The 26,676-nt window shown below is 49.5% G+C and overlaps 1 protein-coding gene across 2 annotated transcripts in view; it reads right to left on the reverse strand.

Moving 5' to 3' along the window:
• Positions 1-26,676, reverse strand: part of LOC100076062 (gamma-secretase activating protein) — a 62,115-nt gene that overhangs the window by 2,198 nt on the left and 33,241 nt on the right. Inside the window, exons 18-29 of one of the 2 annotated variants that reach the window (XM_029077782.2) lie at positions 25,728-25,810; positions 20,497-20,550; positions 17,048-17,176; positions 16,662-16,720; positions 15,374-15,405; positions 14,308-14,369; positions 13,786-13,881; positions 12,533-12,603; positions 11,588-11,682; positions 9,211-9,330; positions 8,600-8,661; positions 2,743-2,847 (exon numbers count right to left, since the gene is read on the reverse strand). In XM_029077782.2, the coding sequence (XP_028933615.1) occupies positions 2,743-2,847; positions 8,600-8,661; positions 9,211-9,330; positions 11,588-11,682; positions 12,533-12,603; positions 13,786-13,881; positions 14,308-14,369; positions 15,374-15,405; positions 16,662-16,720; positions 17,048-17,176; positions 20,497-20,550; positions 25,728-25,810 (968 nt within the window). The remainder of the gene's footprint in view (positions 1-2,742; positions 2,848-8,599; positions 8,662-9,210; positions 9,331-11,587; positions 11,683-12,532; positions 12,604-13,785; positions 13,882-14,307; positions 14,370-15,373; positions 15,406-16,661; positions 16,721-17,047; positions 17,177-20,496; positions 20,551-25,727; positions 25,811-26,676) is intronic. The other variant, XM_029077783.2, reaches the window with a different exon arrangement.

Consider the following 26,676-nt stretch of genomic DNA (forward strand, 5'->3'; position numbering starts at 1 on the left):
TTATTGCCTAGGCAAGAGATCACTGACAGAAGGTAACTAAAACCAAATATACTGCGGAAACAAAAAATGGAATTTATTGAGCATTTACTGTGTACAGAGCACTGTACTAGACATTTAGGAAAGTACAATACAACAGAGTTGGCAGACGCAAACCTTGCTCATAAGGAGCTAAGAGTCTACAGGGGCAGACAGTTGATAAAATAGATTAGGGATGGGGGAAATAGAGTATAAGAATATGCAATAATAATAACTGGGGTGGGGGGGTTAAGTGCTTACTGTATGTCAATCACTGTACAAAGTGCTGGGGCAAATAGAAAATAATCAGGTCCCACTTAGGGCTCATGTTCTAAGTAGAAGGGAGCACAGGTTTTGAATCCCCATTTTGCCCAAGAGGGAACTGAGTCACAGAAAAGTTAAGTGACTTGGCCAAGGTCACACAGCAGGTAAGTGGTGGAGCCAGGATTAGAACCTAGGTTCTCTCACTCTCAGGCATGGGCTCTTTCCATGCTGCTTCCCTAAATATCTACGTATTGTGGGACTGGGGTATCGAAGTATGAACGTGAACTCTCCACTCTCAGAACTCTATCACGTCACCCCAATCTTGCCAAAGCTCCAAAGATCGCCCATTCCTCAAGCAGAAACTCCTGGCCTTTAGCTTTATGGCAGTCTATCAGTTCTCTCTGAGTAAGCCCTCCTTTCTTATTCTCCCACTCCCTGCTGCATTGCCCTGACTTGCTCCCTCTATTCAACTCCCACCACCCAGCCCCACAGTACTTAAATGTACATATCTGTCAATTATTTGCTAAATATTAATGTTTAGACTGTAAACTTGTTGTGGACAGGGAATGTGTCTGTTTACTGTTATATTCTTCCAAGTGCCTAGTAAAGTGCTTGGCATACAGTAGGCGCTCAATAAATAGGATTGGCTGACTGATTCGCTCCCTCATCTATCCACTCTCTTTTCCTACTACACCCCAGCTCACGGTCTCCCTTCTTCACAAGGTCACCTTCTCACTGTGCTTCATTCTTGACCCTCTCACCTGCAACCCCCAGCTCACACCTTTCCTCCACCCCACCTCAAATTCTCCAGACTACTGTCCTCCCCATCTTCAAAGTCCCCTAAATGGTCACCTCCCCCAGAAGGCTTTCCTCAGTTTATTGTTCTCCCCAGGTCACAGCCTCCTAACAATAATAATAATAATCATGGTATTTGTTAAATGCTGACTATATGTCCAGCTGTACTAAGTGCTAGGGGAGACACAAAAGAATCAAGACGGACACAATCCCTGTTCCACATAGAGCTCACAATTTAAGTAGGAGGAAAAATGGGTATTTAGTCCCCATTTTATAGCAGAGGAAACTGGGAAGTTATGTGACTAGCCTGAAGTCACACAGTATTCATTCATTCAGTCATATTTATTAAGCGCTTACTGTATGCAGAGCACTGTACAACACAACAAAATACAGTGACAGTCCCTGCCCACAATGAGCATGCAATCTAAAATTATACCTGAAAAGATACTTCCCATTTTATTACCTCTAGTTTAAGTGGCAGGAGTTTGACCTCACTGGTGAGTCAGAGAAGCAGCATGGCTCAGTGGAAGGAGCACGGGCTTGGGAGTCAGAGGTAGTGGGTTCCAATCCTGGCTCCACCTCTTGTCAGCTGTGCGACTTTGGGCAAGTCACTTAACTTCTCTGTGCCTCAGTTACCTCATCTGTAAAATCGGAACTAAGACTGTGAGCCCCAAGTGGGACAACCTGATTACCTTGTATCTCCCCCAGTGCTTAGAACAGTGCTTGGCACGTAGTAAGCACTTAATAATAATAATGATATTTGTTAAGCGCTACGTGCGCCAAGCATATAAGTGCTGACTTAACAAATACCATCATTTTTATTAAATGCTTAGCACAGTGCTCTTCACACTGTAAGTGCTCAATAAATACAATTGAATGAATGGTGGTGGAGAGAGAATCAAGATTTCTTCCACTATTCCTTCTATAAGCAGCAAGGAAACAGACAAGGCAATATAATATTCAGCCAGGTTCACTCAGGTTGTCTCTTTATGATAAGATTGTCGGCCTTGTCCTTCTACCTCCTTTGCTTCATTACATGGTATCAACATGTCTGGGTGTGAAAGGAAAGTAGAATAGCCTAAGGTGTGGAAACCTTCATAGACTATACACACTAGTGTTTTACTCTGACTTGTCATGGTACTTTTGAGAGCTACATTCATGTATATGAATTAACTGCACATGAATGGTGTAAGGATTCAACTATATAATCATATAGAGTTCATAGAGTTCAATTGCAAAATTGAATTAGGAGTCTCCTAAAATAACATCATTTCTATTTTAAGAAAGACAACAGGCAAGTGGGAAAAGCCAGGTCTTTTGACTCCCGGCCCCTTGCTCTTTCCACTGGGCCATGCTGCTATGCTATCGTCTCAGCATTTTTGCACTCACAATCTCCTGTGGCACTTCTGCATCTATCAAGTTGTACACTCTATTTGAGCACTTCTTCCTAGTTGTAACAGGTACTGTGTCTGCCTCCCCCACTAGGGTGTAAGCTCCTTGTGGGCAGGGACCATGTATTATGCTCTCCCAATCATTTAGTACAGTGCTGTGCCCACAGTGGACACTCAGAAAACACGACTATCGAGAGCCAGGCAAGGCAGAGTTAAAATAAAATCCAGGGCGGAGTTTGAGCCCGGCAGGGAGATCCCAGTGCGCACCCTGGCTTACCCGGTGTGCCCCAAATTTCTGCAGCAGCAGCTGCACGTGTTTCCTGGCGATGATGTTGGAGCTTGTGGGATGGTCCCACAGCTGACTGACCTTGGGCACCAGGGACTAGGAAGCAGAAAAAAGGAAAATTGCAAAACCATTAGGTGAGTTGCATTTAATACAGGACACAGCACCTAGCACAATGTTCTGCTCCTCAGGGCCTCTCTGATGATAACACACACCTCCCACGGAGCCTCCCTGATGATAACGCATGTCACCCATGGAACCTCCCTGATGATAAGGCATGTCACCCACAGAGTCTCCCTGATAACACATGCCACCCAGGGAACTTCCCTGGTGATAAGGTATGCCACCCAGGGAGCCTCCCTAATGATAACATATACCACTCGTGGAGTCTCCCTGATGATTACACATGCCTTAGTACACTGTTTTGCACACAGTAAGTGCTCAATAAATACAATTGAATGAATGAATGCCACCCACGGAATCTCCCTATGATGAGGAAAACTACACCAAGATGAATGCCACCCAGAGTCTCCCTGATGATGAGGAAAACTATGCCAATCTGTGGTAGATCAATAGTCTACAATTCTGTCTCTGACCAAAGCTCCTCCTACCTCACCTCGCTGCTCTCCTACTACAAGCCAGTCTGCACCCTTCGCTCCTCTAATGCCAACCTTCTCACCGTACCTCCATCTTGCCGACCTCTCGCCCACGTCCTGCCTCTGGCCTGGAACACCCTCCCTCTTCATATCAGACAGACCATCACTCTCCCTACCTTCAAAGCCTTACTGAAGGCACATCTCCTCCAGGAGGCCTTCCCTAAGCCCTCATTTCCTTTTCTCCCACTCCTTTCTGCGTCACCCCGATTTTCTCCCTTTTATTCACCCCCGCTCACCCAGCCCCACGACACTTATGTTTGAATCCGTAATTTATTTGTTTATATTAATGTCCACTCCCCCTTCAGATTGTAAACTCACTGTGGGCAGGGAATGTATCTACCACCTCTGTTATACTGTTCTATTGTACTCTCCCAAGGACTTAATATAGTGCTCTGCACACAGTAAGCACTCGAAAAATGTGATTGATTTAGTAATTAGTAATGGCTGCCTTCCTCATCCCCTCCTCCCAGTTACGAGACAGATTAGCTGACATCCCAAACTCTGTCCTCTTTGACCCTGACTTTCCTTCTAGTATGGACCGCTCATCCCCAAACTCTATCTGAATCCTTCAGGGACCTGACGGTATTTTCAGTTGCACCCCTCCTAGAGGGAGCGAATTCCACATGCTCACCACCCGCTGGGTGAAGAAGTACATTTGACAACTGGAAGGGAATGGCTTCAAAGCTGTATTTTCCTCAGCTACCTTGGGGTTAACGGGCCAGAACAATCCAGAAGGATCCTGTGAGCCCCATGGCTCTGCTTCTGGGGTGGGACCCTCCTCCCCACAGCGATAAGTTCAGCCAGACAGAGAATGCTTTGTGCAGAAGCGGTGCCAAAGAAAGAAAAGCCCTTTTAATCCAGGCGCTCGGCTGAGATGGGGAGGAACGGGGAATTTCCTTGCCAGCCCTGAGCAATACGCTGGCAGGGAGCGAGCAAAAGACGGCACACGTGTCTCCATGGATGTCTCTGAGGGATTTGGCAAGAAAAACGGAGGAGTTTTGTTCCCAAAAGAGGGAGCAAAATGGGTCTGAGCAGAGTGCCCGGTCCAAGGGGACCAAGTTTTCCTTCCGAAGACCTGGGAACATTTGCCCTATTGGGAGGGCAAAAAAGCTGGGAGAGGGGAGAGGATGTATGTTGGAATGGGGAAAGAGAGAAAAAAGGGTGGAGGGAAGGAAGATGCTCTGGGCCTCCAAGACCTCCCAGATGCACAGATTTTCAGACTTCACAGGAAAACAAAACATCTAATTCTTCCTCTTTGCCACTTCCACCACTCCCCAGAGTTGAAGATGTCGGAATGACAAACTAGGGAAAAGGATACACTCAAAAGCTGAAGTTAGACTGTAAGCTCCATGTGGGCAGGAAACGTATCTGCCAATTCTGGGGTATTGTACTCTCTCAAGCGCTCAGTACAGTGCTCTCCATAGAGAAAGTGTTCTAATCCCGGCTCTGCCACCTGCCTGCTGTGCGACCTTGGGCAAGTTACCTCACTTCTCTGTGACTTAGTCGCCTCATCTGTAAAATGAAGATTAAGACTGGGGTGCCCCATATGGAATGCGGATTATGTCCAACCTGATTAGCTTGTGCCTACCCCAGCACTCAGTAAGGGCCTGTCACTTAGTAAGTGCTTAACAAATACCATAAAAAAGTGCTCAATAAATAATAATAATGATGGCATTTGTTTAGGCTTACTATGTGCCAAGCACTGTTCTAAGCACTGGGGGGGAATACAAGGTAATCAGGTTGTCCCACGTGAGGCTCACAGTCTTAATCCGCATTTTACAGATGAGGTAACAGGCGCAGAGAAGTGAAGTGACTTGCCCAAAGTCACACAGCTGACAAGTGGCGGAGCCGGGATTCGAACCCATGACCTCTGACTCCCAAGCCTGTGCTCTTTCCACTGAGTCACGCTGCTTCTCTGAGATGAGAAGCAGCATGACCTAGTGGATACAGCTTGGGCCTGGGAGTCAGAAAGATCTAGGTTCCAATCCCAGCTCCACCACTTGTCTACTCTGTGACCTCGGGCAAGTCCCTTTACTTTTCTGTGCCTCAGTTACCTCATCTGTAGAATGGGGATTAAAACTGTGAGCCCCATGTGGGACATGCACTGGGTCCAACCTGATTAGTTTGAATCTGCCCCAGCACTTAGTACAATGCCTGGCATATAGTCAGCACTTAACAAATACCATAAAAAAATACAAACTGAGTAATTGATTAACAGTATAACAGCCTTATATAGCTTCACTGTAGTATGGAGCTTGATACCATGTTGTAGACTGCCCAAGGCCATGTTGGCCTTTTTAATTTTCTTTTTGACATTTTTGTCTCTCTGTGCATTACCGGCTATGTAGGCAGCAGTACACTACAGTGTCTCTCTGCATCAAACACTCCTCACTTCCGGCTTCAAAGGCTATCCACCACCGGGCCCCTCTTTTCCTCTCTGCTATCTTCACCCGCTAGTCCCTTACTTGCTGTTTTTGTTCTTTCCAAGTCTAGCTGAACTTCACTCTCAACCCTCCTGCCTCCATCCTCTCATTCTCTCTTCCCCCTGGCTTGGAACTCTCTCACCTCTAAACATCAGAAAGATCACAACTCTCCTCACCTTCAAGGCCTCCTAAAATCCCGCCTCCTCCCACAAGCCCCCCTGATTGATTTCCCAGCACCCTGAGCCATAACATCCCTCCAGCCAACTCTAGCACATTTTTCTTTATGGTATTTGTTAAGCACTTACTATGGGTCAGGCACCTTTCTAAGCACTGGGGTAGATACAAGTTAATCAGGTCAGACATAGTCCCTGTCCTACACTGGGCTCACAATCTGAATAGGATGGAGAACAGGTACTGAATCCCCATTTTACAGTTTAGGAAACTGAGATGGAAGTTAAGTGACTTACTTGCCCAAGCTCACACAGCAGGCAAGTGGGATTAAGAACCCAGGTCCTTCTGACTCTTGGGCTCATGATTTAATCCACTAGTCCATGCTGCTCTTGTCACTAAGCCTTATTTACACCCTCCTTAGCACTTGTGTTCATATGTCTACTAGATTTATTTTGATCATCATAATTGCAAATACTTTTTATGTTTGTCTCCCAGTTAGAATGTGAGATCTTTGTGGGTAAGGGACATCTCACTTCATTATTCTGAATTCCCACAGTGCATCGCACCAAGTGGGTGCTCAATAAATGTTAATACTACTACTAGAGCACTATTACTGCTACCAAGCAGTAGCAGAATTCAGTGACAATGTTGACTTCCATATTGCCGATTATTATCATTAATATTATTATTGTATTTAAGCACTTACTATGTGTCAAGCATTGTCCTTAGCACTTAAGTAGATACAAGCTAATCCAGTTGGACACAGTCCCTGTCCCAAATGGAGCTGAGTCTAAATGAGGGAGTAGATTTAATCCCCATTTTACAGCAGAGGAAATTGAGGCACCGAGAAGTTTAAGTGACTTCCCTAAGGACAAAGAGCAAGCAATTGGCGGAGTCAGGATTAGAACCCAGGTTCTCTGACTCTTAGGCCCCTGATCCTCCCACTAGGCCACTCTGCTTCTCCGAAGAAAACCTCTGATTGTGTGCAGGGCTTCCAAGTGTAGGCTGGTACGTGACTTCAGTCAGATCATGAGCTCTTAGCTCTAGGCCAAATTTTAAAGCAAACGTGCCTCAAAAGCACATAGCAGTTGCTAAACCACTGCCTCAAATAGCCTTCTGCTGACACTCAAGGATTGTAAATAGGAGGAGACACAATGGCTTCTCTGCTAAAATGTGGCTTGACAAATGGAAATTACACTAAACTCAGCAGGAGGTAATCTGCAGGGAGGGTGGGGCTGAGGCAACAAAGAAAGAAATAAGAACCAGCCACCTTTCAACCCAATCTTTCAAGCTTCAGTATGGGACTTCCTCCAAGTAATATGAAAACGGTGAAACCTTGGTGGGGGGGGTAGGGGGAATCACATTTTTTTTTTAAATGGTACTTTTAAGTGCTTACTGTGTTTCAAAGCACTGTACAAAGCACTGGGATAGGTAAAAGCTAATCAGGTTGGACACTGCCCATGTCCTCCACATGGGGCTCACAGTCTTAATCCCCATTTTACAGATGAGGTAACTGAGGCCCAGAGAAGTGACGTGACTTGCCCCAGGTCACCCAGCACACAAGTGGCAGAGCTGGCATCAGAACCCAGGTCCTTCCGATGCCCAGGCCCGTGCTCTATCCACTAGACCATGCTGCTTCTCTTCGTTAGGTGTCTGTCATCAATCCCCTGCCATCCTTACCTCTTAGGTTTGAGCCTCTTGTGATGGGGCACTATGTCTCAGAGTTTAGTACAGTGCTTAGCACACAAGGGGGACTTAAAAAATCCAATTACTTCTACTATTACTACTAGTTCTACTTCTGCTACCATCCTGTGGTCTGGCTAGTCAGAGTCCTGGACTACAGTCAAATCCTTCAGCTCCAGGTGGGGCATCTCCCACTCCCGGACGCCCCCTGAGAGATGGTCGGTCCCTCCCACCACCCTTGCAACAGAAGGAGGACCCTCAGACATGAAGGAGGGAGTCAGGGGAAGGGGTTTTAAGGAGTTGAGGGAACCATAAACTGAGGAAAACAGAAGGGGGAAACAAGGGAAGGGACAGAGTAGACAGAAAGACTCTCCCACGCGGTTTCATGTCTATATGTTTAAAATGGAAGAAACACTGGACACTTCAGGAACCTAACCTGTCTCCCATGGACAATCAGAGAATGGGCAATTCTCTAACACACATTGGGGGTCAACAGGTGTGAGATGGAAAGGTTAGGGTCCAAGAGTTCTCTGCTTCTCAGGAAGATGACAGGCCCCCTAGGCCAGTAATGAACAAAGCCATTATTTTTTAAAAAAGAGTATTCGGGAAGGACTTACTAGGTGCTAGCACTATACTAAGCACTAGGATAGATACAAGCTAAGTAGGTTGGACACAGTCCCTGTCCCACTGGGGGCTCACAGTCTTAATCCCCATTTTACAGATGAGCGGTCTGAGGCAAAGGGATGCGAAGTGACTTGCCCAAGGTCACAGCAGAAAGAGCAGGCTGCCCTCTCTCCTGGAGCCAATCTTGGAGTTTGATTGCCCGTTTCCCAGCACCCCTGGACTTCCAGCCACTTCCATTAGGGAGGAGCCACACCAAAGACCCAAAGAGGAAAACAAAAGAGAATTTGCAATTACCGGAGGGAGCCGAGCCACGATGCTGAATTTGAGTTGTTCGTTCTTCTCACTGTTGTCCAGGTCTACGAGACAGCAAGGATGCCCACAAGCCTTTGTTCCAGAGAGTGACTGCCATTTTGCGATCTGGCTAATGAGTTAAGCTTTCAAAGGGACCGGCTGAGATGCTAAACTCCACGACAGCCTGTCGCTGCCCTCGATAATCAGGTGGACCCGTTTCCAGATGAAGGGAGACCCCTCCGGCCAGTGGACGATGGCCAGGCTGAGAGCCGTAGATCTTGGGAACTGAAGGAAGACCCCGCTGACCCAGCTGTCGCAGCTCTAACTCTTCAGCCCTGATGGTTTCTAATGGATTCACACAAGCAGGTCCCCTCACCCCACCCCATGTCCTCCTCAGATTTCTGAACACCGGGGATCCAGCTTTGGGAGGGTGGGAGGGGTGATTCCCAGAAAGTGGGCCATCTCCTGACTTCCTTTCCTCAGACGCCCCCATGGACCGTGGAGGGATGCAACTCCTCAGCGGAAAAATATCCTCGACGAGTAGAGAGACAACCCCCAGGCCCGTCTGAGCACTGGGAGAAAGGGGATCACGGGGAGGGGCCAGGGGGCTTTACCTTTCAGAAGCCTGGTGACCCCGGTCTCGGTGAGCCGCAGGATGCCACCGTCCAGGTAGTGCAGCAGGATGGGCAGGGGGAGGCACCGGACCCCCAGGACCAGGTGCAGCGTGTGGAAACCTGCAGGGCCGGAGGCTTGGTGGGCGGTTCTGGCCGGCTCCGGCCGGCTCCGACAGGCAGGGCGCTGCAGCGACCGGCACTGGGTAGGCGTTTCAGGCGGGGTTTTTTTTTTTAAATGGTATTTGTAAAGGACTTATTAAGTGCCACATGGGGCTCATGGTCTTAATCCCCATTTTACAGATAAGGTTACTGAGGCATAGAAAGTAATAATAATAATAATGATTATGGTATTTGTTAACACTTACTATGTACCAGGCACTGTACTCAGCGCTGGGGTGGATACAAGCAAATCAGCTTGAACACACTTGAGCTCACAGTCTTATTCCTCATTTTACAGATGAGGTAACTGAGGCACAGAGAAGTCAAGTGACTTGCCTAAGGTCACACAGCAGACAAATGGCAAAGCCGGGATTAGAACCCATGACCTTCTGTCTCCCAGGCCCGCGGTCGTATCCACTACATCATGCTGCTTCCCTGAAGTGAAGTGACTTGCCCAAGGTCACGCAGCAGATATGTGGCAGAGGTGGGATTAGAACCTAGGTCCTTCTGATTCCCAGGCCCGTACTCTAACCACTAGAGCACATGTCTGCAGCCCAAGTTCCCCAACTCCCCAGCCCCTAGGACACAGCTATGGGGTGGTGGGAGGTCAGAGGAAACTGTACTCATATCCATGTCCCCAAAGCTTTTTTTTTTTAAAGGGTATTTGTTAAGCACTTACTATGCAGACATTTTACTAAATACTGGGGTAGATACAATCTAATTGGGTTGGACACAGTCCATGTCCCACATGGGGCTCACGATCTTAATCTCCGTTTTACAGATGAGGGAACTGAGGCCCAGAGAAGTGTAGTGACTTGCTCAGACAAGTGGCAGAGTTTGGGTTAGAACCCAGGTCTTTCTGATTCCAAGGCCCATGCTCTACGCAGTAGGTCATTCGCTTTCTCTCTCTACCCTGAGGAAGTGGGCAGAAGAGAAGATCCAACACAACTTGCAAGGCCCAACCGACCCAGAGCCCGGAGCCAACTCTAATGACCGTCTTCCTCAAGTTTTCTCAGGCCCGTTGCTTGCTTTTTTTAATGGTATTTGTTAAGCGCTTACTATATGCCAGGCATGGTTCTAAGGGCTGAGGTAGATTCAAGCTAATCAATTTGGACACAGTCCAAGTCCCATTTGGGACTCACTGTCTTAATCCTCATTTTACAGATAAGGTAACTGAGGCACAGAGAAGTCAAGTGCCTTGCCCAAGGTCACACAGCAGGCAAGTGGCAGAGCTGGGATTAGAATCCAGGTCCTTCTGACTCCCAGGCTTGGTCTCTGTCCACTAAACCACGCTGCACTATCACCACGGCGGGAAGTGATTCTTTCATGATCTTCCAGATGTAACACCCCGCCCCAGCAAATCAAGAGTGTCATAGACTCACAGTGGGCTGGGGTTCTGCTGTGAAGGATTCCTCCCCTCAGCCAGCTCTGAGTGCACCTTATTGGGATGCCCGCGGAAGTGGGGGAGTCTTTTCTAATCTAGCCTGGCAGCATGGCCAAGTGGAAACGACATGGGCCGGTGGGTCAGGAGATGCAGGTTCGGGCCCCAGCTCCGCTACTGGCTTGGGGCAAATCACTTCGCCCTTTTATGCCTCTGTTTTCCCAACTGTAAAAAGGAGGAGAATGCATGCCTCTCCATACCTTGCCATCAGGGGTTGTTTCCGGAGAAGCGCTTCGGAAAAATCTGAAGTCTGATGGAATCGGGATCTCCCTTCGCCCACTGAACAGTCCAGCGAGGGCAAAGGAGGCCCTCAGTCAGTGATACTTACTGAGCACTTACTGTGTGTAGAGTACTGTATTAATCGCTTGGGAGAGTACGATATAACAATACAACAGATACAGTCCCTACCCTCAATGAGCTGACAGTCTAGAGGACTGCAGGCCTGCAGATAGGTTCCCTCCCCACCCTAGCAGCCAGACTCTGCGGGTTTTTCTGCGATCAATCTGGTCCAAGACAGTCGAGAAAGAGACAGGATCTAGGTGGACCGGCTCTCCAGGCCTAGAATCCACTGGGCAGAAGCGTTTGGTACAGTGGTACTGCACCCAGGGGATGCTCAATAAAGACCATTGCTATCACTGTGGCGGCAACAGTGGGGACCAGAGTCTAGACTTTATGCAGGGCCGGGGTGACCAATCCAGTCCTGTGTCCCATCCCAAGGCTGTCGGGAGTCCCTCTGAGCCCAGAGGAAGCTGCATCCCGAATGGACCCCACACTTACCAGGAGGCAGGGGCAGACACATCTCGACTGCTGCTCCCAGGATCCGGGTCATGGTGTGAAACACGGCCGCCTCCTCCATCCCGCCACGGCCCGTGCTGAGGGAAGAGAGGTCCCCCCAAAACCCCTGCCAAGCTGAGCCCAGATCGAGCCCTCCCACACTCTCCGCGTGTTCAGGAGGAGGCAGGAGAGTCCCCAAGGGATCCAGCTCCCTCATTCACTCATTCGATCATATTTACTGAGCTCTTACCGATGGGGCTCTCAGTCTTAATCTGCTCTATCCACTAAGCCAAGCTGATACTCCCAGCAGCCTGGGAGGGAGAGATGGGCTGGGAGTGGTATCAGATCTCCTTGGGCCTGTGATGGTAATGGTGGGGGTCTGGCCCTCCTTGTGGCCCTGGTCCTCAGGCTGAGGAGGAAGAAGACCAGCAAAGCCTGGCCGGGTTGGCAGAATGCCACTTCCCAGTAACTGCCATGACAACACTCAGGAGGAGCAGTGTGGTCTGATGGAAAGAGCTCAGACCTGGGAGTCAGAGACCTGCTGCTTGACCTTGGGTAAGTCGCTTTCCTTGCTTGTCTTCATGTAACTCAGTTTCCTCATCTGTAAAATGAGGCTTCAGTGCCTGTTCTCCCCCCCATTTAAACTGAGAGCTCTGAGAGGGACAGGGACAGTGTCCAACCTGATTACCTCGTATCTATCGCAGCATTTAGTACAACGTGCAGCACATAATAAGAGCTTAAGAGGTACCACCCTTATGAGGGGAGATGTGGTGTGGAGGCCAAGTGACACCATCCAGGCAGCTCTTCACTGTCCCAGGCTTGGCCTAAAGCACTGGCTCCCGATGACCGGGTCCCATGGCCCATGCTTGCAGGGTGGAGGGGGAGTTGGGCCCTACCGTGGGCCAAGACCCGCAAGAACGGGGCAGAGTGAGCCAGCAACGCACGTACCATTGAGGCGCTCCGGGGCAGAGGTTGTGCTTCCTCCAGCTGGCGTCCACCAGGTGGCCAACGAGGCCCAGCTAGGGTAAGATGAGGAAGAAATGAATGAGTCACCCGCAGGGGAAAAACGTCGACCTTCCTGGCCTCTAGATCCCCCCAAAACAGACCCGTGTGGCACCAAGGCCTCAGGGGAGAAGGGGGTGTATGGGCAGGGGGCTGAAACCGCCACTGTAGCAATGGCCAAGAGGGGGAATTAGCCTAGACCACCCTGGACCCCCTGCTCACAGTCCCAAGAACTTTGACCCTCCCCGCACCCCCACTGGATTTATGTCCATCTGGTCCGACTCTGCTGCTTCTCCTACTTAGAATTTATTTTACCATCTCTCTTCCCCGCTGGACGGTAAGCTCCTTGAGGGCAGAGACTGTGTCTGCCAACTCTATTATATGTTACTCTCCCAAGCACTTAACCCAGTGCTCTTTTTTTTTTTTAAAAAAAAATGGTATTCGTTAAGTGCTTACTAAGCATCAGGCACCGTACTAAGCACTGGGGTAGATACAAGATAATCAGGATGGACCCAGTCCATGTCCCACATGGGTTTCACAATCTAAATCCCCACTTTACAGATGAGGTAGCCGAGGCCCAGAGAAGTGAAGTGATTTGCTCAAGGTAATGGAACAGATAAGTGGCGAAGCCAGGATTAAAACACAGATCTTTTGACTCCCAAGCCCGGGCTCTTTCCATTAGGCCATGCTGATTCCCAGTATATTTCCACACAGTGAGCGCTCTGCACACAGTAGGCACTCATTATATTCATTTATTCACATTTACTGTGTGCAGAGCACTGTAATAATAATAATAATGGTATTAAGTGCTTACTGTGTGCCAGGCACCGTTCTAAGAGCTAGGGTGGAGACAATCAAATCGGGTCGGACACAGTCCCTGTCCCATGTGCGGCTCACAGTCTCAATCCCCGTTTTACAGATGAGAGAACTGAGGCACAGAGAAGTGACTGGCCCAGGGTCACACAGCAGATGAGTGGCGGAGGTGGGATTAGAACCCATGACCTTCTGACTCCCAGGCCCGTACTCTATCCACTGTGCCATGCTGCTTCTGCTAAACGTGTGGGAGAGTACAATACGACAATAAACAGACATTCCCTGGCCAGAGTGAGCTTAGAGTCTAGAGGGATGAGCTCTGATCGATTGACATGGGCAGAACCGCAGGCCCCAGGGGCGGGAGGCAGGGAAGGAAGGAAGCGCACCAACTTGGCAACGTAGTCCAGGGCCATCTGCCCAACCTCCTGCTTCCCCACTTGCTGGCCGTGCCTCAGGAGGTGATGGCTCAGCTCCGTCACCATCTGGGGGCGGACACACTCCGTCAGGCCGTGTGGTCCCGGGGAGCACCCCTCCCCCCACCCAGCCAGACCGCTGGCCCCGTCACCCGCAAGCCCACCCACCCTCCCTCACCCGCATCCCCTTCTGCGGTCTGGCCACGCCCAGAGCCAGCAGTCCGAGTCTGACTAAAACCGAGATGGACCCAAAAGAATCGAGCAGTGGGACGGGATTTTCCATCCGTGACGAAGGCCCGACCCACCCCCCGCCACCTCCAGCTCGGCCTTCTACTTCCCGGACAACAGGCTAGGCGGCCTGGTGCTGGGCTAGCGGTGGGCCGCGTTTGCTGACCAGACACCCGGACGGGTGACCCTGCTGGGAGGATGGCCAGGGCCCAGGCTCCGGAAAAACCACAGTTCCCCTCCCCTACGCCCCAGAACCGCCAGACCGACCTGCCCCATAAGCATTCTCTGGTGGGAGTCTTCCTCCTGGAACAGCGGGGCCAGGCTCTGCTCTGAAACAAGACCCGACCCAGTCAGCCCTAAGACGCTTCCCCAGAGACCCCCCTACCGCCAAGGGCCAGGGCCCAGAGAATTAACCCCACCGGCCTCGTGGCAGTCTCCCCCTCCGCCGCTGCTCGGTCAGGGAGCCGGGGCTGCCTCTCGGAGGGAGAAGCCTATACGTTACTGGGCCCTATTGGAGCCAAGACTCTTCTGGCCGAGGTCCCCTGGATACCAGAGCAGAGGACCGGAGGCTCTGTGGTGAGGTCAGGCCCAGCATGGCATCTCAGAACAGTGACCACCCACACCCCTCCCTGGCTACTGACAGAAAAGCGATGAGATGCCTTTCCAACCCCAGGCTTCCTAAAGAGCACCAGGAAAGAATGACCAAGAGCCTGTCCCTACTGGCAAGGCAGGGAAGAGAAGGGAGTCAGGAAATAGCCACCTGGGAAGCATTCCCCACACTGCCAAATCCCCATGCTGAAGGTACGGGGTCAGTGGGGTCCACACACACACGCATGTACACATGCATGCGCATTTCTAGCCAAAAGATCAGGGGTCGAAGCAGAAGGCTGGTCTGGGACCAGTGGTGATTCTAGGTTGTATTTTAGATTTTAGATTGGGAGCCCCCCGAGGGACAATTCTCACCCATGTATTCTTTCCCAGTACTTCGTACAGTGCTCTGCACACAGTAAGTACTTAATAAATATGACTACTACCCAACTTGACCCAGTGGCACATGGTTGGGGCGGGGGAGACAGGGGGCAGCAGGTCGGCTTGGCTGGGAGCTTTCGGGCAGGGGCTATAGGTCATCTGAACAGGGCATGGACCACCTGGACCACAAAGCTTCCAGCAAACCCCCCCCCCCCCGCTTTTTCACATTGGCCTTATCCTCTCTGCCCACAGGGACCACCTGAATTGGGCCAGAGGGAGGATTACTGGCACCCATGGCCTCGAGAAGCAGAGACTGAAGCCTCTTGTGGGGCAATCCGAGAAGACCACGGTTCCCCCTCCTTACCTGGGTCCCTGGCTTCAAGTCTGGACAGCACCCTAAAACAGAAGAGGCAGGCCATTACCACCCTGGCTTCACCCAGCATCCCGGCGGACCTCTGGGGTGCATGGACATAACAGCCCCACAGCTACTAAAAGCTTAAAGGACACAGTCACCAAGTGTGACGGCTACTGCAACCGCCTCCTGAAATGGAAGGAGAACCCAGAAGCACCTGGGTTCTAATCTTAGCTCCACCACTCAACTGCTGCATCACTTGGGCAAGTCATTTAACTTTCCTGTGCCTTGGTTCCCTCATCTGTTAAATCTTCCTCCCTTTGACTTAGACTATGAGTCTATATGCGACAGGGACTGAGTCCAACCTGATTATCTTATATCTACCTCAGTTCTTAGAATGGTGCTTGACACATAGTGGGAGCTTAACAAATACCATTTTTTAAATAAATGGTTCCTCCAAATAGGGAAGCGGCATAGCCTAGGGGAACGAGCCTAGGCCTGGGCAACAGAAGATCTGGGTTCTAATCCTAGCTCCACCACTTGCCAGCTGTGTGACGTTGGGCATGTCACTTCACTTCTCTGTGCCTCAATTTTCTCAACTATAAAATGGGGATTCAATACCTGTCTTCCCTCCTACGTACATTGTGAGTCCCTTGTGAGACAAGGATTGTGTCTGACCTGATTAATTTGTATCTACCCCAGCGCTTAGAACTGTGCTTGACACAATCTGCACTTAACAAGAATCATAATTAGTGCTTGATAGACATGAACAAAGAAATAAAGATTCCCTAGGACACAAAATGGGTTAGTCTCCAAAATGTTCCTGCTACTAGACTGCAAATCTTCTCCGAAATTCTAAGCCCCTTGATGAGAGGAACTGTGAACATTCAATCAGTCATATTTACTGAGTGCTTATTGTGTGCAGAAGTGATTGGGAGCGTACACTGTAAAAGACACATTCCCTGCCTACAACGAGCTTAATACGGTGCTCTGCCAAGTAAGTGCTCAATAAATACAGTAAGTACTCAATAAATACTGCTGAATGATACCCTGAGTCCCATGTGGAATAGGGAATGTATCCGACCGGACTGCCTTGTATTTACCCCAGTGCTTGGCACATAGTTAAGTATTTAACAAATGCCACAATTAATATTAGTAGCCTGAGCGAGTAGTTCATTGCCTGGCAGCTAGTAAGTGCTTAATAAATGCAATCGATGTTACTATTCCAGACCCCGGGCCGGGACGTGCCGAGGTAATGTCCGATTTTCCGAGCCGCTGCCCGTCGCCCAGACCGCCTCACCTTTTTGCCATCTCGAGATCGTTCCTCGGCTTCAGCGTGGGCATCATCCATCCGCTCTGCTAGGAGGAGGTTTCTTTGTCAGTTACCGTCCCCCTGGTGAGAGGGGGCTAAGAGGGGGGCTTGCTTTTCAGGCCCGGGGGTGTTGTGGCAAATCCCCAAGAATTGGGGAAAAGAAGAATAACCCAGGGTCCTCGAGCCCCAAATCCAGGGCTCCCAGCCTGGGGTGAGGAGGCCTGGTTCCTCCACGGAAACCCTCAGGAGTTGGGAATTCCCCAAGGCCCTGGGGGTAGGGAGGATGCCTTCACAGTCCATCCCCCCACTGCGCTCCCCCCGTCCCTGTGCCCAGGTGGGCTCGGGGGAGGGTCTGTGGGTGACTCAGGGCCTACCTCCTCCAACAGCAGGCGATCCCACTCCCTCCTCAGGGCGTTGTTGTTGTAACGCAGGCACGGGCCCGCACACCGGACGCACTCCAGGTTGCCGTTCAGCTTCTCCCAGTAACCCCTGAAGCTGCGCATCTGGAGGTCCCGAAAGAGGGGGTTAGAGCCTGAAGGCTGGGCCACCGTCCCAGCGCTGGGGCCAGTGGGGGCCACTGGCTCCGAGGCCTGGTCAGGGACCACCTCCCCTCCCCGCATCCAAGACCAGTGCTGCCCAGAGGAAATACATCTACTACTCCTACATACACTCCAGTCCCCCTCGGTCCATACTCTGCTCCCCGCTCACTCTCGGAACCTGACTGCCAACTCTGTACTCTTCCAAGGGCTTAGAACAGTGCTCTGTATATGGTGAGCGCTCAATAAATACCACTGATTGAGTCACCACGTCAATTAACCGCACTGGTCCTGCTGGTCTAGTGGTGCCACCTGGTGGTCAGTGCAGTGAATGGCACCTGCAGTTTCATCTTAAACTGACAGGAGATGGAGGGGCCAGTGCGAGGTTAGGGCCAGGCCTCTTCCCCCTCTTTTATCTCTCACTCTGCAAGCCCCTTGACGGCAGGGAGCGAGGCTACCAACTCTGTTGGACTCTACTCTCCCAAGCTCTTACTCCAGTGCTCCGCACACAGTAAACGCTCAAAAAACTACCATGGATGGATTAATTAGCCCTGTGAAGAAGGAGGAGGAGGAAGAGGAGAAGGAGGAGGAGAAGAATAAGAAGAGGAAGGAGAATTATGCTCTTTGTTAAGCTCTTACTATGTGCCAGGCACTGTTCTAAGCGCTGGGATAAAGGATATTCAGGTTGGACACAGTCCCTTTCCCACATAGAGCTCACAGTCTTAATCCCCATTTTACAGATGAGGGAATCGAGATACAGAGAAGTGACTTTCCCAGGGTCACCTAGCAGACAAGTGATGGAGCCTGGATTAGAACCCATGACCTCACTCCCAGGCCTGTATTCTATCCACTAGGCCACACTGCTCCAGCTCTCCCGTTCATCAGCCACCTTCTCAGGGCAGGGGCTCTCGGAGAAGAATGCAGAATGAGCCCAACCTGACAGAAATGGCCCTGTCATCAGTCAGTCAATAATCATATTTATTGAGCACTTACTGTGTGCAGATCACTGTACTAAGCACTTGGGAGAGGACAATATAACAGTAAACAGATACATTCCCTGAGGTGGTGAGAGATCTGCCATTTCTCCTCTGGCAGGAATGAGCCTCCTGAGTGGCTCTGTTAGACGCAGAAGCAGCGCTGCATAATGAATAGGGTCTGGGAGTCAGAAGGATCTGGGTTCTAATCCCGGCGCTGCCACTTGTCAGCTCTGTGACCTTGGGAAAGTCACAACTTCTCTGTGCCTCAGTTACCTCGTCTGTAAAATGGGGATTGAGACTGTGAACCTTATGTGGGACAGGGACTGTGTCCAACCTGATTTGCTTGTATCCACCCCAGCACTTAGTACAAGGCCTGGTACATAGTAAGTGCTTAACAAATACCACAATTATTATTATTACACAGGCTACGTTGTAGACTGTAAACTCTAGACTGTAAGCTCATTCTGGGCAGGTACCAAATGACCGGCAGCAGCTGCACCAGCACAGACTTTGCAGAGACTTGCCTGATGAGAAAGAGGATGAGAAGATGGAGGATGATAAGATGAAGGACAAAAAAGACAGAGGGTGAGGAGGATGAGAAGAAGAAAGAGGATAAGAAGATGGAGGATGAGAAGATGAAGAACAAGAAAGATGGGAGACTAGGAGGACAGAAAGAAGAAAGATTAGAAGGACGATGAGAAGATGGAGGACTAGAAGATGGAGGACGAGACGATAGAGAGTGAGGAGGAGGAGTAGGAGGACGAGGAGAGAAATGGGGAACATCAAAGGAGAATGTAAGGCAAGGACAGAAATTTTTTAGCCTGAGAGCAAGAGTTCAGGCATTCTGCTCTCTCCCTTGATGGGGTGAGAATCACATATTCTTAAAAGTAGTGGTGGAGAAGGAGGAGACGCTATTACCAGAGCTCCCTGCCACCACCCGCCTCCCTTTCTCCCTCTCTCTCTGACTCAGCCCGTAGGGCGTTAGCTAGCAGCTTCTTTCCCAGCAAGATGGCGGAAGGGCCTGCCCGTCAGTCCTCCATGGGAATTCCCCGCCCCCAAGTTGCTTCTCCTGCCCCCCAGAGACTCCAGGATCCAAACTCTCCCCAGCCTGCCCTCCCCAGCTTGGCCCCAGACTAATATTAGTTGGTCCCAAATAGCCAAAAGTAAATAAACGGCAGGGTCGTATGCCGGAAGCAGACATGTACTCCTGCTGCCTGAAATGGAGATTTCCCAGTGCCCATGTGGTTATCATGGCCAAAAGGCCAAAGGGGAATGGAAGTTTGGGTTCAGACCTTCCCTTGCCATTGGATAGGTTTCCTCTTTTCGCCATTCCTCCCCAGTGGTGTCCAATGACCACTCCACCACCATTCTATAGGCTCAAAGACACTTGGGCAGCTGCTGCTGAGGCAGGAGGTTGGGAGAGGGCAAAAAGAGGCAGGGGAAGGAGAGGCAGGAAAGAGGGGGGATGTGGTGTGTGTGCAAGTGTATGCACAGGAGGCCTTGGGCTCTTCCCTCCAACTTTAGACTGTGAGCCCCATGGGGGACAGGGACTGCACTCAACTTGATTACCTTTTCATTCTCTCAATCATATTTACTGAGGATTTACTGTGTGCAAAGCACTGTATTAAGCGCTTGGGAGAGTATGATACAACAAGAGATACATTCCCTTCCCACAGTGAGGTTACAGGTAGGGACGAACTCACAGACTCTAAGCCAGCACTTAGTACAGTGCCTGGCACATAGTAAGCACTTAAACATCATTAAAAAACAAGTGCTTGACAAATAATAATAATGGTATTTGTTAAGCACTTACTATGTGCCAAGCACTGTACTAAGCACTAGTATTTTACAAGTACCACAATAAGAAAAAACAGAACACACGAATGCAGCAGGGAAACACAATTCTGTCCAACCTGCAATGGCTGCATGGCACTAATCATCGGGCTGAAGGGACATTAGACTTGTTGCTAATAATAATAATAGTAATAATAATAATAATTGCAGTATTTATTGAGTGGTTACTCTGTGCCAGGCACTGTACTAAGCACTGGGATATATACAAGATAGGTTGGACACAGTCCATGTACCACATGGGGCTCACAGTCAATCCCCATTTTCCAGATGAGGTAACTGAGCTCAGAGAAGTGAAGTGACTTGCCCAAAGTCACACAGCAAACAAGTGGCAGATCGGGGATTAGAACCCATGACCTTCTGATTCCAATACACCATGCTGCTTCCGAGCTTCTGTCCTCACACAAGTCCCTCCCCAGCTCTCCCTGGCATCGAACGCCTTCAACTAAAGAGTATTACCTTCATCAGTGGCAGGGAGATATCTTCCGTTACACATGCGATTCCAGGAATCTCCTGTGGACAGACAAATTGTTCAGCCCTTCAGACATATACTAGCCCACCACGAGTCGGTACATATAGGAATCTAATTTCCCTTTTACTTCCCCATCTGGTGAATCTCCTGTTTGCTTGCCAAACTCTGCCGAGGCGAGATGGTAAGAACAATCCTGAAAATCATTCCTCTTTGGACTCGGGCCCCAGTTTCGATCGGGGTTACAGACCCGCCCCGAGGTCTGTGAGACTGACCCTTTCGATCGATCAATCAATGGTATTTACTGAGTCCTTACTGTATGCACAGTGCTGTGGCTAAGCGCTTGGGAGAGTACAATATAACAGATACATTCCCTGCCTACAAAGAGCTTCCCTCCTGAGAAAACCACATTTTACCACTCACTTCAGTGTCCACTGCTGTCCAGGGAAGAGGGAGGAGATGATGTTGAATGAATGACTACAAACTTTACATTTAGGCTGCTCGATAGAGAAGCAGCATAGTCGAATGGGTAGAGCACAGGGCTAGAAGTCAGAAGGACCTTGGTTCTAACCCTGACTCCACCAATTGGTTGCTGGGTGACCTTGGGCAAGTCATTACCTTCTCTGTGCCTCAGTTACCTCATCTGTAAAACAGGGATTAATAATAATGATGGTATTTGTTAAGCGTTTACTGTATGCCAAGCACTGTTCTAAGCGCTGGGATAGATACAAGGTTATCAGGTTGTCCCACTTGGGGCGCACAGTCCTAATCCCCATTTTACAGATGAGGTAAGTGAGGCACCGGGAAGTTAAGTGACTTGCCCAAAGTCACACAGCTGACAAGTGGCAGAACCGGAATTAGAACCCACAATTTCTGACTCCCAAGCCCAGGCTCTTTCCATTAAGCCACACTATTTCTTAGCGAGCACAGATGCTTAGCTACATGCTTAGCTGCACAGATTAAGACTCTAAACCCCATGTGGGATGCGGATTGTGTCCAACCTAATTTGTATCTACCCCAGTGTTTAGTATAGTGCTTGGCACATAGTAAGTGCTTAAGAAAGACCATTAAATAATAAATTAGGAGAAGGCAATGCAGGCCTACTACCTAATAATAGTAATGTGGTGTTTATTAAACACTTAATGTGTGCCAAGCATTTTACTAAGTGCTGTAGTTGACACAAGATAATCAGATCAGACGTGGGGAGCTAGTCGAAGTGTACCCTGCTTCTTGATATTTCCTTGGTCTCTGCCCTTTGCATCTAATCTTAGAAAAAAAATGATTCCTTATACACTCTCATTCTCTCTCTATTTCCATATGAAGCAGCATCATCTACAAGCCATAACTTTTGTCAGCAGTTTTTTACTGTATCTTCTACTCAAATACCTGAGGCAAAGCAGAAAAAACAGCCGAGCTGGGTCAGCATCAGCATAAAACCAGCCCCTGACATCAACGGTGGGAAGGCTAATCAACTAATTCCAGAAATTCCCAGTCCGACCGAAAGGAAAAAACCCGAGTTCCTTAAGCGCAAAACCTACCTCGATCCTCAAGAGGAAGAAGGTTGGTTTCATCATTTAATACCCATGATTTTTCCACACCACAATAAAAGGGCTTTAGCAGATAAGCACACACTGCATATACAATGTACACATACAGAAATTACAGTGAACTTTTGCACTTGAAGAAGACCACTGATATGGTGATATTCAGCTATGAATGCATGTGTGGCTGAAAAGGCCTGTGGACCCCACAGTCCTAAGCTAAATTGGCCACACACAAGGATATCCTTTGATGTGTTGTTGGACTCAATCATATTTACTGAGTCCTTATTATGTGCAGAGCATTGTAGTAAGCACTTGAGAGAGTACAGTACAACAAAATTAGCAGACACACTCCTTGCTCATAGTGAGCTTGCAGTCTAGAGGCGGAGACAGACATTCATATGAATAAATCACATTAATGTTAATAAACTGAATTGTTTCAATCTCTCTGCTCTTCTCTGGGACACCCAGAGTGGTGAACCACTTATGTATATGTACGTGTATACACACACACACACTTCAGTCCATATCCATAATACATTCATTTATGTTAATGTCTGTCTCCCCCTCTAGATGGCTAGCTCATTATGGGTAGGAAACACGCCTTGTAGCTCCGTTGTATTGGACTTTGCACACAGTAAGCGCTCAATAAATACTGCTGCTTGGTAGATGAATGGTGTGGGCCACAGTGGGGGAAAGGAATTCAGGACTCAAGGGATGGGCCGTGGCCTCTGACTTAATATTCGTTGAGTGCTTACTATGTGCACAGCACTGTTCATACAACACATACAACACAGCGCATACAACAATAAACAGATCCAATCCCTGCCCACAACGAGCTTAAAATCTAGTGTGGGAGACAGACATTAATATAGATAAATAAATGACAGAAATGGACATAAGTGCTGTAGGGCCAGGACGGGGGAGATGAATAAAAGGGAGTAAGTCAATGTGATACAGAAGGGAGTGGGAGAAGGGGAAAGGAGGACTTAGTTGGGGAAGGCCTTCTGGAGGCTCTCACTTGGGCCCTGCGGCCACATGCAACGGAGTAGCCACAGGGTCCAGGCCCTACGGATGCTGGCCGCTGGAAACAGGGTTTCTCTACCGCCTGGCCGAGCCGCTGTCCCCCACACCACCGGAGGACCCTTTCGCTCAAGTACCCGGCGTCCCTGGTGTTCCGGCAGATGGTGACGGGGGCGGGAGAGTGCTGGGTCCTGGTCCAGCGGTGTGCGGAAACACTGCTGGCTGGACGGCCAGATTTGAAGACGAGCGAGCTGAGAGCTAAAGGACTCCTACCGAGGATAAAGATCACCGCTTCGAGGCAACTTGACAACCCAGAACAAAGGAAATGAGACTGTGGTCGTTGAGTGCGGTTTCTAATCGCACCTCTCAGTATTCCTGCGGCCTTAAGTTCCTGATGTCATCGAAGACGCCTGTCTATTCATCCACCTGCACCCACAACGCCGCAAGCGTGCAGAGAGACACACACACACACTCACACCCCTAGATACTGAATCCTCTGTCCAAGAAATGTGTCATCTCCAGAGCCCAACTTCAACCTCAGCTGAGTAGAAAGGTGCGAGTTGAGGGCTCCTTCCTTTCATTCATTCACTCAATAGTATTTATTGAGCGCTTACTATGTGCAGAGCACTGTACTAAGCGCTTGGAATGTACAATTCGGCAACAGATGAGGTGATCGGCTCTCAAACCCCTTCCGGAAATGTGAGGCCTTTGTACATCTGCCAGTCCGTGGTCGAGGCACCTCGCTCTGAACCTCACAAGCACAAAGCTGTGCAGCTGCCGCTTTCTGCAGTCCTTTGGGGGTGGGGGAGAGGAAGTTAGCGATGCTGAATTTCCTGCCTTGCTGGGCGGGGCCCCCTTTCAACCTTCCTGCCGCCCTTGCCCAAGTATTGCATTTCTTCCAAGGTTTCGCTGAAAGAGCGGTGCAGCATGGCTTAGAGGCTAAAGGCCAGGTCTGGAGTCAGAGGACTTGGGTTCTAATCCCAGCTCAGCCACCTGTCTGCTGTGTGACTTTGGGCAAGTCGCTTCACTTCTCTGGGCCTCAGTTCCCTCAAGTGTAAAATGGGGATTAAAACTGCGAACAGCATGTGGGACAGCAACTGTGTCCAACCTGTTTAGATTGTATCTACGCCAGTGCACAGTACAGTGCCTGGCACATAATAAGCACTTAATAGATACCAAAAGAAAGGAGGTCTTTTCTTTGTGGGCTGAAATGGTGTCCGAGAAACAGAGTCTGTACGGCTCTTCATAGCTCACAGCTTGTGGGTTCCACATTGTCTTAAAAACTCCCTCATCTCCTGTGTGAGGAACCTCTCTTCTGATACAAAATCCGAAGCCCCGGATGCAGCTCTCCCTGCCCAAAGAGACCCAACCTGGGCCTGGGACTCTCACCCAGATTTCTGCCATGGGCACCTTGCTGATGACAGTTCCCTGGGCTCACGGCCCTGAGACTGGAAGCACAGATGGGGAAAGTGTTTGGGGGAGCCTGTGTTCTAGTCCTGGCTCTGCCACTTGCCTGCTGTGCTACACTGGGCAAGTCACTTCACATCTCTGAGTCTTAGTTACCTCATCTGTAAAATGGGGATTGTCATCTCCCTTGTGGAACAGGGGCTATGTCCAACCCGATTAGCTGGAATCTATCCCGGCGCTTAGTACATTGCCTGGCACATAGTAAGAGCTTAACAAATGCCATAAAAAGCCTGCCATTCCTGAGCTAAAACACATTTGGAAGAAATCTGAGCAGTGCACTGAGGCAGGAGGGCATTTGGCAGGGTAAGGGGTGGCCAGAGGCACCAGAGCGAGAGGCCTGCCCGCGTCACCCTGCGAGTCCGAGCAGAGCAGGAAGCGTGCCCGTCCGCCCACCTCTCAGGCTCGGAAACAGAAACCCCATTTCCCTGCACCAATTGTTCTCCCTCACCCGTACCCAGGGGTGGAGGCAAGAGGACCCGGTCTCTCTATCAATCTCAGGTCCCCAAGGGAAAGCATCCGGGCCTGGGAATCAGAAGACCTGGCTTCTCATCCCAGCTCTGCCACCTTCCTGCTGCGTGACCTAGGGCAAGTCATTTCACCTCTCCAAGGCTTACTTGGATTGTGACCCCCATGCGAGACAAGGACTTGTCAGTCTGATTATCTTGTATTCAACCCAGCATTCAGTCCAGTGCTTGGCACGTAGCAAGTCCTTCAATGCAACAATTATTATAATGGTATCTGTTAAGCGCTTACTATGTGCAGAGCACTGTTCTAAGCGCTGGGGGGAGACAAGGTGATAAGGTTGTCCCATGTGGGGCTCACAGTCTTCATCCCCATTTTACATATGAGGTAACTGAGGCACAGAGAAGTCAAGTGACTTGCCCAAAGTCACACAGCTGACAAATGGTGGAGTTGGGATTAGAACCGATGACTTCTGACTCCCAAGCCCGGGCTCTTGCCACGGAGCCATGCTGCTTCTCTAATTACTAATCCTGCCACAGGGGCTCAACAGAAGCCTTTGCTCTGGGACCAAGAGGTTTCAGCCACCAGGAGCGGAAAGCCTCACCGCAGCGAGTCGAGGAGATTTTGTGTTGGTTCCAGAGTTCTTTGTGGCTAAGGGGAGACACAAGGTACAGTGACCAACAGCTACCCACCTCCCAAATCCCCCAGTGTGGAACAAGCCGACTTACAGTATTCCAGTGAAGCAGCGATGAGTAAGGTAAGAGTCTGTCTATGTTCCTCGTCTTTGCACAGGCTCTCCAGTACAGAGATGCTGAATGGGGAAAGACAGAAATCGGGAGTGAACGGGAGGGAGGAGATGCAACTCTCCACTGTCCCCTCCCCACAACATCCAGTCAATCAGTGGTATTTACTGAACGTTCACTCATGCAGAGCACTGTACTGAGCGCTTGAGAGAGTATACTCCCTGCCCTCAAGGAGCTTATGGTCTAACACAGAAGATGGACTCTAAAATGAATACAAAGTATAAGAATATGTACATAATCGATCAATCAATGGTATTTATTGAGTGCTTACTTGAGTGCACTCAACTTTTGTACATTCCAAGTGCTTAGTACAGTGCTCTGCACATAGTAAGCACTCAATAAATACTATTGAATGAATGAACTTTCCCAGGTCTTGGGAAAGTACAATATAAGAGATTAGAAAGACACATCCCCTGCCCACAACGAGTTTACGGTCTAGAGATGAATTTACTGCGGGCTAGTGCTTAAGTACTTGGGTGAGTATTTAAGTGTTCAGCAGGTCAGGACTCAAGTGCATGGTAATGTAGAAGGGAGAAGAGTAGGATGAGGAGATGAGCAAGTACTCAGGAAAGACATTTTGGAGAGATGTGATTCTGATAGGGCTCTGAAGAAGGGTAGTGGTATGCCAGATGTGAAAGGGTAGGGAATTCCAGGGAATCAATCAATGGTACATGTTCAGTGCTTACAGTGGGCAGAGCACTGTACTAAGCAAGGGGGAGAATGCAATAGAATTGGGACACATGATCCCTGCCCTCAAGAAGTTTATGATCCAATGGGGGAGACAAACAGATAAATGAATTACAGCTAGGAGAAGTCGCAGATTATAAACATATATATATATATAAATTTAAAAAAAATGATGGTATTTGTTAAG

The sequence above is a fragment of the Ornithorhynchus anatinus genome, chromosome 13, assembly GCF_004115215.2.
Source record: "Ornithorhynchus anatinus isolate Pmale09 chromosome 13, mOrnAna1.pri.v4, whole genome shotgun sequence".
In the NCBI taxonomy this organism is placed as follows: domain Eukaryota; kingdom Metazoa; phylum Chordata; class Mammalia; order Monotremata; family Ornithorhynchidae; genus Ornithorhynchus; species Ornithorhynchus anatinus.